This window comes from Pteropus alecto, unplaced genomic scaffold (genome assembly GCF_000325575.1).
Source record: "Pteropus alecto unplaced genomic scaffold, ASM32557v1 scaffold45, whole genome shotgun sequence".
NCBI classification, from domain to species: domain Eukaryota; kingdom Metazoa; phylum Chordata; class Mammalia; order Chiroptera; family Pteropodidae; genus Pteropus; species Pteropus alecto.
In genome coordinates, this window is record NW_006442491.1 from 21,409,931 (window position 1) to 21,422,085 (window position 12,155).

Sequence of the window (12,155 nt, forward strand, 5' to 3'; positions counted from 1 at the left end):
AAAGGCATTCTCCAGGTAGCTGTCGTAGGCGTGGTAGAACATGGCCTTGACTCGCTCCCTGATGCGAGAAATAAGGCAGGGGGCCAGAAAATGAAACCACGCAGGGGAAAGGACAAGAAATAGGGCGGAAAATGGGATCCCTGATTCTGCCGGGAGCCCAGCGGAGGAGTTCGAACAAGTGAGGGTGGGGGTTCTGGGGTGCAGGGAAAGGGAAGGAACCGGGTTTGCGCTTTCCACTCCCCACTATGGAAGGGCAGGGAGTTTGTCCCCATTCACCTGTAGTGGGCGGGGTCGGGCGCGGTGCCGTCGGGGCCCGGCGCACCATGGTGCAGGGGCAGCAGCGAGCACAGAAGGCCGAGCGGGACCAGCAGCCGGAAAGGCATAGAGCTCGTGTCCTGTCAGTACCGCCGCCGCCGCAGCAGCCACCACTAACTACCCACTCATCCTAGGAGCCTCTGGCGTTCTTCCGGGAATCCGCGGCACTGCGCCTGCGCGCTGATGAATCAGTTACTCACATCCGGACTACAAGCCCCAGAATGCAACTGGTGGCGGAACCCAGGCAAAGAGCAATTTGGGATATATAGTCTGAAGCAAGGTCCACGTGTCTTAAAGACAGTGGCTATTACAGCTACTATAATTAATGTTTTAGTAACATTATTTATTAAGCAATTATTGTGTATTGACTATATGGAGCACTTTAAATACATTATCATTTTTTTAAACCACCATATTAGCATGAAGTCAGAGACCAAGAGGGACTCAATATTTGTTGAGTGGACATGTATGAAGATGGATGAGGAATGTTCAGCGTTTACCATTATTAGGCATACTGAGTTTCCCAAATCAGTTCCCTGCTGATTGTGAAAGGTACAATTTACTTCCATTTATTTCTCCAAAGCTTCCACTCAAGAGATTTCTAGAAATCCTTCAGTTCTAGAAATTCGTGAATTCTTGACTTTCCTCTTCTCCCATTTAGGATGTGGTTACATCGTTGTGATCTCCTCAGCCTCCATACCAATGAAGAAGCTTCCTCCTCCCAATCCCCTGGACCATCTCAGTGGCTGTACCCCTGTAGGGTATACCAGGTGAGAATGAAGACCCTGGAGCACTATAGTTTTGAGAAGCTTTGGAAAACATTTTTTCATTTTCCTTCTAGCAAGTTCTCAGAATTTGGTCACCACTTTAGATCATAGCAACACCCATGACTTTGGGCAGTGTGATGTGTAGTAAAATCAACCCTAAATTTGAAGTGAGGCCTGGACTTTGATTTCACTTAAATCTTCTATATGTGACCCTGAAATGCCCCTCTCCTTCTCTGGACCCAACTTCCTCATCTATAAAATGAGGAGTTTGAACAAATGGATCTCTGAGATACTTTAACCTGAGCATTCTACATGCTAGGATTGGCCACCCTCTTCTCTTTAGCAGAAAAAAAAAAAAAAAAAAGGGAGATGGAAGTGGCAGCTCAGTTCCTTGAGTTGGAATGCAGGTAAATATGGTCTCCTTTGGTCCAGCATCCTTGAAAATACCCTTCAGATAAATATCCCAAAATGCCATCTGTTGATATGAGAATTAAAACCCTGACTTAACCCAGAGAGCTTGAGGTAGTACAGTATAGAGGTTAAAAATGTGTGCTTTAGATTTGGGCAGACCTGAATTTGAATATTACCTCCATCACCTATTAAGGTGTAGCCCCACCAATTTTTCCTATGAGCCTCATTTTATGCATTTGTAAAATAGGAATAATACTAGTATCTACCTATTAAAATTATGAGCATTCAGCGAGCTATTGCAGGTAAAGTGCTTGTCATAGTGCCTGGCAGAGAAGACACTCAAAAAGTATTAGGATGTTTTTGGAAACTCTGTTTGAAGGTGCCAGATGGATAGGAAGGAGATGACAGTCAACTGAGACCTGGCTAACAAGACAGAGGCACTGTATTAGTTTCCTGTGAGTGTTGTAACAAATTACCACAAACTTGGTGGCTTAAAGCAACAGAAACTGTAAGAAAATTTATTTTCTTACAGTTTTGGAGGCCAGAGGTCAAAAATCAGTTTCACTGGGCCAAATTCAAGATGTTGGCAGGGCCACACTCCTGGAGGCTCTAGGGGTGAATCTGTTCCTTGCCTCTCCAGCTTCTCCTAGAGAAGAGAATATTGCTGGCATTGCTTGGTCTGTAGCTGTATCTCTCCAATCTCTACCTCCATCTTCACATCACCTCTTCCTCTCTGGGTATATGTCACATTCTCCCTCTGCCTCTCTTTTATAAGGACACTTGTGTTTGCTTTTAGAGTCTACCTGGATAATACAGGATAATCTCCCATTTCAAGACCCTTAATCACATTGGGAAAACCTGTTTCCAAATAGAGTAACATTTACAGATTCTAGGAATTAGGACCTAATGATTTTTAGGGGGCCATTTTTCAACCTAGCACACGTACTCTCTTTCCAGCTCTGGGCCTTTTCCTGTTATGAAACTTACCCAGGCCTAATCATCTTTCTCCATGTAAGACCTGTAGCTTAACTTTTTGTCTCTCATTTAAAACTCTAATATGGATAACATGTTTGCAGGGAGTGTGGAGCCAGATTGATTAGTAATTAATGACAGATCTCTTTTTATGTGCAAGATTGAAAAATTCATAATTTTTCCTTGTTTTCTTTTTCTAGCTTGATGAAAATATACACTTTCCAAACTGTCACAGAACAAATACAACCACGACTCATATTTTCACAATTTATGTAGTTGATTTCATAGTTTTCTCATGAGAATAAAAAAAATTGTTTTACCCTGTAGAAAGCATTAGGACTCTTCCTTTCCAGCTTCACCTCTCACTCTGTGTTTGTTATTGGATTCTAGAAGGTCATAGTACACCAGAGAAGTGTCAGACTTGAACATTTACTTATGAAGAGACTCAACGTCAATTTCCTAACCTTTGTGAACCTTAATTTCCTGATCTGAGATGTGGAAATTGACAATGCCATAAAGGATTTCTGAGGATTAAATGGGACAGTGATCAAAATTCTCAGCACTGTGGTTGGGACATATTAAGTTCTTGATAAATATTCTCTTCTTTGCCCCTTTATTCCTCTTTTTTTTTTTAAAAAAAAATGAGAGGGAGTATTTATTAGTTCTATTTACTGGGCTTCCGCCCCCAGCAATCCAAGGTGTTATGGGCAATAATTCTTTCCCTCAAGAATTGGAAGCATGGTGTTAGGCACACAACAAAGATTCCAAAGTAATCAAGCCACAGCCCTTTCCCTTGAAGTGCTTGCAATTTGGATAGAAATAAAAGACATTTATTGGTGAACATGTAAATCAAAGAGTGTTCCAAGTCTTCCTGTGGGTCAGTGGAGTTCAGAGGATGCATAGATTGTATCAATACCCAAGTTCAATATTCTTGGACTCCATGCCGAGTGGAACAAGACTTAAACTAGTGGTCAGAAGCCCTGGGTTCTACTATTGGTTAAGCCTGTCTTTGCGTAATCTTAGGCAAGTCACTTTCCCTTTTGGGGATTCAGTTTCCACATCTGGAAAATGAGAGAATGAGACTACCTCTCAGCGCAAGGAAAATACTAACAGATTCATACAGAGTTATTGCAAAAACCGAATTCAGTGTACATTAACTGCAAAAAATTTCCCCTAGAAACAATCATGAAGCAGAATAAAATGGTGGGACAACACTCCAAATGAAATCTAATTATTTGCCAACTGAAAAATAATAACAGCTAATAAGAAAATGGCCAAAATGTATCAATAACAGCAAGTATTTATATAGCATTTACTATTCCAGACACTGTTCTTAGTATTTTACATCAATCGACACCATTAATCATTATCACACATTTTACAGATTTAAAAAGTCAAAGCACAAATTTTAAAAACCGAAGAGAAGTTTAGTAACAACCAACATCTCACATGTTGATAGAGACAAGATTTGGACTCCGATAGTCTATACTTTACTGCGTTAATGAAACTAGTGACAATCTTATAAATGAAATCCAATACAGAATAAAAAAATGGAAATCTGACTTCTGCAGTGTTCACTAGCTTTAACTTCATGTGACTCTACATTCAACATTCTCTTCCTTTTTTCTGGAAAGTCAGAGTAAAACATTCAATTCCCTGAAGCTGGAACCCAAGGCATCTTAGTTCTCCTTTGACCAAGTCCTCTTGACACTTTGAGCACAGAAGTAGCTGGGAATTCCTTTTCTAGCATCTGGAGATCATGTGGTTCAAGTGGATTCTCCCAACTCCCAGAGCAGAGCGTGCATGCTGCATACTTTTAGACTGCCAAGATATAAGTTTATTCCTGGGAAATTTCCCATCTGTTGCTTTGCAGAAATGCTTGGATTTCCCCTCTCCACAGCATGTGCAAACATTTAGAGCAATGATTACTTGGTCACAGCTCCAGAACACATTTTATCACGCTCCTATTCCAAATGAATGTGAACCTGGAGCTAAGTCTGCACAGTGAAACCTAACCATCCTGGGTGTACTTAGGCAAAAGTATGGAATCAAGAAGTGACCACAGATGGTCTTATAGCCTGGTCGGTCCCAGGTTCCTGAGCCAGATTAAAATCTCTAAGAGCTCAAGCCCTGAAAATGGTGCCCATCCCTCATGTGCAATTCAAAACAAAAATAATCCTATACTATAAAATAAATGGAGGCAATATCCAAAAGGTGGAAGCAATGCAAGTGTCCACCAGTGGACAAATAGATAAACAAAATATGATATGAATAAATAGTGGAATATTATTCAGCCTTGAAAAGGCAGGAAATTTTGACACATGCTGCAATGTAGATGAAACTTGAGGATCTTATGCTAATAAAATAAGCCAGTCACAAAAGAACAAATATTGTATGATACCACTTATATGAGATAGCTAGAGCAGTAAAATTCATAGAGACAGAAAGTAGAAGGGTAGTTGCCAGGGGTGACGGATGGGGGATGGGTTATTGTTTAATAGGTACAGAGTTTCAGTATTGCAAGATGAAGAGTTCTGGAGATGTATCGTGGTCATTGTCACACAACAACGTGGCTATAGTTAACATCACTAAATTGTACTCAAAATGGTTAACTTTGTAAATTTTACGTTATATGTATTTTACCACAATTTTTTAAAATTAAAAATAAAAAAAATGGACAGTGGTCCCACAAATTTCTGATTTTTTCCATGGTGTCTACTTCACTGTATTTTTTGGAAATATCCAGTTCTTCCAAAGAATATGTGTGCTTATTGTGGGGAGAATGGTACCTGCTTTGCTGATGCCCAAAGCAGATACTTTCTCTGCCTATTTGATGATGTAGAGTTAACCTGACACCTCCCCAGGCTGAGGGAGGGCAGAGCATAGGTGTCCTGCAGGGTTCCCCCTCAGCCTACTTGCTTTGTAGGCCCCAAACTCTGCTGCGAGAGAGAACGAAGAAGTCTAATAGAATGAAAATCCTTTCAGCAAACATTTATTGAGAACTTTATAATAATAACAGTTTGTATCTATTAAATTAAACTTACTAACGTTAAGGAAAACTGTCCAAAACATGTTACTAAAGTAAAAAGATGATTGTGTGACTTTTTGATGTCATAATAAAGCATTGATGAGCAAGAGTCATCTACCTCTGAAGAGAAATTTACACAATTGATTAGAGCCCAGACATTTTACAATTCTGCAGAGTATTGAGTTACGACAATTTTCTTTTCTGCCTGGTAGAGAAAATAATCACAAAGGTTATGGTTTTATTACCCTCTAGGACATTAATCCACTTTGTATGTAATTTAGCAATCTCATTTCAATGTTTTTCCTTTTCATTGACTACAAAAACTCCAGTTTACATTCTATTTTGAACTGGCTTTGTCATCCTGCTAGTCTCCTTATTAATGAACTAAATGAAATGCTGACCCATGTTCACTATTTGTATGAGAATTATGTTTTTAACATATTGATAATTATCTTTGACACTAAGTGTCAGACCATGGGTTAAACAATTCATGGACCCAGGATACCCCTTTGAGATAGTTTCTATTTTATCCCAATTTTCCAGATGAGAAAGCTGAGGCAGAAAAAAAGATTAAGTAATTTTCTAAGGGCTAATTATGTGCCAGGCATTTTGCTAATCACAGTTTTCTCTCCTTCTCTGGACATCCTATTTATTTGTTTAGTCATTCAATAAACATCTACTGAGTACTTACTATATGCTAGGTACTCTTCTAGGCTGGTAATAATAGAAATGTGGTAAAAACACATTCTCTTCTTACAGCTTTCGATGTGGAGAACAGATGTTTAAACGGAAAATTATCATGACAAGAAGTAAGGGCTGTGATGAGTGGAAAGAGAGAGCTATAATAGAACAGAGGGAATATCCAATCCAAACTTAACTTACGAGCATGAAATCAGGGAAGGCTTCTTGGAGTAGGTGATGACTACTCTAATAGTTTTAGGTGGGCCCCAAAAGGGGGCGAGAATCACTTCAAGATAAAGTCTTAGTTCCTCAGTATAGCGTGGCAAGCTCTACCTCATACTCCTACTTACCTCTTCACATCATTTCTCCACTCCTACCACCTATTCTGTTTGGGAATTAAATACTACCAATTTCTCAAGCATGTTATATTCTTTCTCCTCTCATTTTATATTCTTTTGCACCTTCTTCTCCTTCTGCCTGAAACAACTTTTACCCACATGTTCTGTCCTAACCCCATTCACCCATCGCTTGTCCTGCAGGACCGGCTTAGGCATCATCTCCTCTGAGAAGTCTTCTCTGGTCCCAGGCCAGAGTTAGTGGACTCTATTCTCATAAGTTAGATGCTCCCCATGATCCCTAGCCCCAGTCTTCTACCTCCCTGGCCCTCTATTTTAATACTTATCATACTGTATTATCATTGTTTGTTTATATGTCTCTCCCCTACTTGATTGTCTGCTTCCTGAGGAGGGATCTCATCTTCTTCAGATCCTAGCACTTAGTAAGTGCTCAATAAATGCCCACTGAATAAAAGAATGAAGCAGCATGTGAACAGCTTTAGAGGAAATAAAGGAAGAAGAGAGGATGGCTCTCAGAAGCTTTTAGAAATAACTTGTGAGCAGTTCCGAATAGCCGAAGCATAGAGTGGCGATGGCTATGGACTAAGCTAACAAAAATAATAGGTGCTCAGAGCTGTACTAAGTGACTCGTTTACATTACCTCATTTCGTTTTCACAACTCTATGAGGCAGGTGCCATTATTCTTCCTATTTTACTGATAGAGTCAGAGAGGCCAAGTGGCATGGCCTAAATCCACAGCTAGCAAGTGCCGGAGCTGAGATGTGAATCCAGGCAACTTTACCCTAGAGCCCATGACCTCACGCTGTACCACTCTGCTCTGGGTCCAGGGAGGAAGGAGTGGACTGAGAAGACAGCATAAAGATGCCCTGGAGGAGTTTATAGTCCAGAAGAGAAGACAAGGGGACAGATAGAATGTGACAATGTAGCTACAATGGGAGGCAAAGTTCGATGGGTTTTGTGAGAAGAGCGAGAGTTCACTCCTAGCTGGGGGCATCTTGGAAAGCTTTCAGAGGAAGGTGGTATCCCAGCAGGGCTTTGAAGGAATGGGAAAGATTTAGAGAATTCTAGAGGAAAACAGCAGAAGAATAAAATATATGTAATAGTATCTCACAAGAAGCTGTTTTATCTCAGCAGTGCAAGGTTAGTTTAACACTAGAAACAATGCATTTGCCACGTTAAAAAACTAAATATGGAAAATCATGATCATTTCATTAGACAATGATACAAGATTTGAAAAACTCAAAACATGTATGATAAAAGCTCAGCAAACTACGGAGAATATAATCAATAATGTTATAATAACTGTGTATGGTGTCACATGGATTCTAGACTAATCGGGCTGATCGCTTCATAAGGTATATAAATGTCTAATCACTGTGTTGTACACCTGAAGCTAATATAATATTGTATGTCATCTATAAGTGGAAAATAAATTAATTTTTAAAAAACTCAGCAAACTAGGAATAAAAATTTTCCTTAATCTGATAAAGAGCATTTATTTTTAAAAACATACAGAAAACTTCATATTTAATGGTAAAACACTGAACACTTTCTTTCTTAAACCAGGAAAATGACAAGAATACTCATATTTTCTGTCATTTCTATTCAATATTGTACTAGAGGTTGCAGCCAGAATGATAAGAAGAAACTATAAAAATTAGAAAGGAAGAAATAAAACAACATGACTATGCATATGAAAAGCAAAAAGAATCTACAAATTAGTATTGGAATAAATGAAAGAGTTTATCAAGGCTTTTAGATACAAAATCAATGCAACAAAATTATCAGCATTTCTGTATACCAGCAATAAGCAATTAGCACATGAAATTTCTTTTAAATATCATTTTTAGTAACACTTTAAAATATGAAGGACCTAGGGGGAAAATCTAACAAAGGGTAAGTAAGATGTCTAAAGAAACTTATAAAACTCTGAGAGACACCAAAGAAGACGTAAGTAAATGAAGAGATATTCTCTATCATGCATTGTTTGATTCAATATTATAAAGATGTCAATTCTCCCCAAAGCCATTAACATTAAATGCAATATCAACCTGATAAAATAAATCTATAAAGTTTATGTATAGAAGTTAAATATACAAAAATAGCCAAGACACCCTTGAAGAACAAAGTGGGTAGACTTGATCTGCAAGATATTAAGATATATTATAAATCTATACTAATTGAGATCACGTGGCATTGGTACAGGGTGAGAAAAACAGGCCATTGAAATGGAATAAACATACTTACTACAAGTCAAAGATGTCATTGCAGATCAGTAAGGAAGGGCAGACTTTCAATAAGTGGTGCTACTACAATTGAATATCACATAAAAGAAACTAATCTTGACCTCTACTTCACACCATACACCTGAAGGTGGAAGAGAAAACTTTCAAGCTTTTGAAGATAAATAGGAGAATATCTTTGGGATTTCAGGGTAGGAAAAGATTTCTTAAACAAGGCACAAAAAGTATGAATTAATGGAAAGGAATGATAAAGTTGGGAACTTTATAAAATTGGGAACTTCTGTTTACCTAAAGATAAAGCAAAGTGAGAAGATAACATTTTTGTGCTCTGTGTTCAGGAAACCAGGAGGGGCAGATTTGGCTGAGACTGGAATACATGGAAAGATAAGGCTGGAAAGCTAATCAAGAGCCAAGCCAGGAATTCCAGGCCCCATCACCTGCTGGACAGGCGAGAGCTAAAATCATCCCGACTTTAAAGGGCTTTTAGTCATGTTTCCTAAACTGAGGTGTGTTAGAGTCTGCAGGGGATGATATGGAGTAAGATTCACATCTATTCCTTTACTATCCCTTCAGGACATTATACTTAACGTTACGCTTCATTCTTCCTGCTGCGGGGTCAGTTCTGTTTGCTGCCCCAAAGCCAAGCTCTTTTCTTATCCTCCCCACCCACTGAATACGTACTGTGTTCTGGCACTTTGTATGAGTCATCTCATTTATCTTCATAGGGTGGTCTAGTAGTTAAGAAAGCATATTTTGGAGTCCAGCTCATCTGGGTTTGAGTCCCAGCTCACCTGGGTTTGAGTCCCAGCTCTGTCTTTTACTAGTTGGGGGATCAGAGTAGGTCAGTTCACTGTTCTGTGCCTCTGTCTCCTCATCTGTAACATGTCCTCATCTGTAACAAGGAATAATGGCTGTTTTTTCATATTTTATAGGGCACTAGTGAGAATAAAACACTCTGCTTTCTTGATACAGTGCCTTACACATTGTAAGTTCTCAGTACATGTTTTTGTTTCTATTCCACATCCTAAGGGAAAGGACTTCTGAAGGGACTACTCTTCATTGTTATGTGAGTTGGGCTTGGTTGGTTAAACTGCGTACCTTCAGTAGCTAACAGGGGAGGGAGACGGCTGGTCCTCTGAAGTCCAGCTGGGCACACCGCCAGTCCCTGGCTCAGCCTGGCTTCTGGAGGGGTCTCTCCTCACTCACTGGAGCTGCACCAGCACGATCCCGGCTCTGCTTCCTGTCCTCCTTATCTTCCCCCGGCATGTGCTCTCTGGAGTGGGAAATGCCACCACTTGCTTCCTTCACTTCCCTTTGCTCAATACAACCCTCATTCTTTAGGTCTCTGTCAAATCTCAGCTGCTGGCCCTGAGCCTACTCTGCTCTCTGGTTTTCTGCCCCTCGGTCACCCAAGCAGGATGCAGCATAGGCTCTGGCTCCAACCACAGCATTTCTCTTCTCTTCCCTACCCCCAACCCTGAGTTTAGAAGGGGAAAGGGGGAGACAACCCTCAAGCTACCCTCTCTCACCAACTTCCCTACCTAATCCCATACCCCCATCCTCTTTGAGTTCAAATCCCTGTTCTGGACTTCCAAGCTCTGTGACCTTGGGCAAGTTACCTAAACTTTCTGGGCTTTAATTATCTCATCTCTAACACAAAGACAATGAGCCATGTACTATATGCCCCAGAGGAAGTGATAAAGACCAAACTTGTAATATGAGTTTAGAGCATGTTTTATATTATACATAACATAAATATTCGAGCATGTTGGATGTATGTATTCAAAAATGTACTGATGCAAGAGTGATCCATCAAAATTTTTGAGATACTCTGTGGTGGTTAAAATCACAAACTTTGGCATCAGAGAGACATGGATTCAAATTACAGTTTTTTCTGTGTGAACTTAGGTAAGTCACTTACCCTCTCAGAGCCTCAGTTTCTTTATTAGTAAAATGGGGATGTTAATGAAATCTACCTCACAGGCTGACATATGGATAAAGTGAGGTTATTTATGTAAAGAGCTTAACCCTGCCCTAGCCTGTGATCAATGCTAAGGCCCTACTTGCACAGATCAAAGACTCACAGCACTCAATTCCAAATTGGTTCAATCATATACTTAACACCCTCTGTCCCAAAGCATCCTCAAGTCCTCAAGGGAGAAAAAAAGGCAAAGCAAAAAAATGCACAAATTCACTAGGAATCAGATAAAACAAAGTAAAACCGAAATGAAGTGCCATTTCACACCCAACCATCTGACAATGCCAAGGGTTGGCAAGGATTTGAAGCGAGGGAACTCTCACGCAGTGCTGGGAATGTAAATCGGCCCAAACTTTTTATAAAATAGTTTGGCAGTATGTAGTAAAATTGAAGATGCAGATACCCCATGATTCATCCATTCCACTCCCAGGTTTGCACCTACAACGAATCTCCCACATAAGCACAAGAAAACATGTACAAGAATGTTCATACTAGCACTGTTTGTAATAGTGAAAAACTGGGGGCAGCGGGCGGTGCAGGCCTGTGGGAACGCAGAACTGTAACGTCTAACAGTAGAAGAATGGATAAATAAATTGTGGCATAGTCATGAGATGGCATATTATAAAGCAGCGGAGATTAATGGACCTACACATAACAACGTGGATGAATCTTAATATGTTAGCTGAAGAAAGCAAGTTGCAGAGGAATATGTGCACTTCAATACCATTTATAGAAAGCTCAAAATATGCATAATACCACTATATGTTGCTTAGGGAGAAATGCATGTGTAGTGTAAGTACATAAAAATGTGAGGATATAAAAAATAGCAAATTCTGACTTGTGTTTACTTTGGTGGTGGGGCGGAGGGGAGAGAGACACCTACGGGAATGAATACACTGCAGGGTTCAATTACATTGGTAATATTTCATTTCTTCTCCTGGGTGGTAGGGACATATATGTTTGTAATAAAATTCTTCAAGTATAAAATAATTCTTCGAATATGATATCTTTCATAATATTTTTCTATAAAATGCAAAACGATATCATCAGCAGTGATTTAAGCTCTTCCACTTTTCCTGAGTCCCAGTGCAGAAAAACAAGGACCCCGTTCTTCTGACCAGATCATTTTGGTGAGCCAGAAAAAGACTGTGATATTATTTCTAAGACAGTTTGCAACAACTAAGAGGTGAGCATGGACACTATTGCATATATTGAGTTCGGAGCATGGGAACCTGGTATGTTCCAGGGTTTGTGCTGATTCCACTACGACATCAACTCTCCCTCCAAGGGAAATAAAAATAAAAAGTTAAAATCCCCCCTAAACCCTTTATCTACTTCCATTCTCTAGAGTTATCTCTATTGACAGTATCCTTCCACAAATTATCCTATCTATATATAAATACA

General features: G+C 39.7%; 1 protein-coding gene and 1 long non-coding RNA gene across 2 annotated transcripts in view; one reads left to right on the top strand and one right to left on the bottom strand.

Annotated features, from left to right (window-relative positions):
- LOC102879027 (ER degradation-enhancing alpha-mannosidase-like protein 2) overlaps positions 1 to 477 on the bottom strand; it is a 24,789-nt gene extending 24,312 nt beyond the window's left edge. The window contains exons 1-2 of the mRNA XM_006921745.3: positions 277 to 477; positions 1 to 58 (exon numbers count right to left, since the gene is read on the bottom strand). Coding sequence (XP_006921807.1) covers positions 1 to 58; positions 277 to 383 — 165 coding nt within the window. The 5' untranslated portion in view covers positions 384 to 477. The remainder of the gene's footprint in view (positions 59 to 276) is intronic.
- An 86-nt stretch (positions 478 to 563) lies between these two features.
- Positions 564 to 2,765, top strand: LOC112471002. The gene is made up of 3 exons (XR_003043151.1): positions 564 to 867; positions 977 to 1,085; positions 2,666 to 2,765. It is a non-coding gene; the product is annotated as an uncharacterized LOC112471002 (long non-coding RNA).
- The last annotated feature ends 9,390 nt before the right edge of the window (positions 2,766 to 12,155 follow it).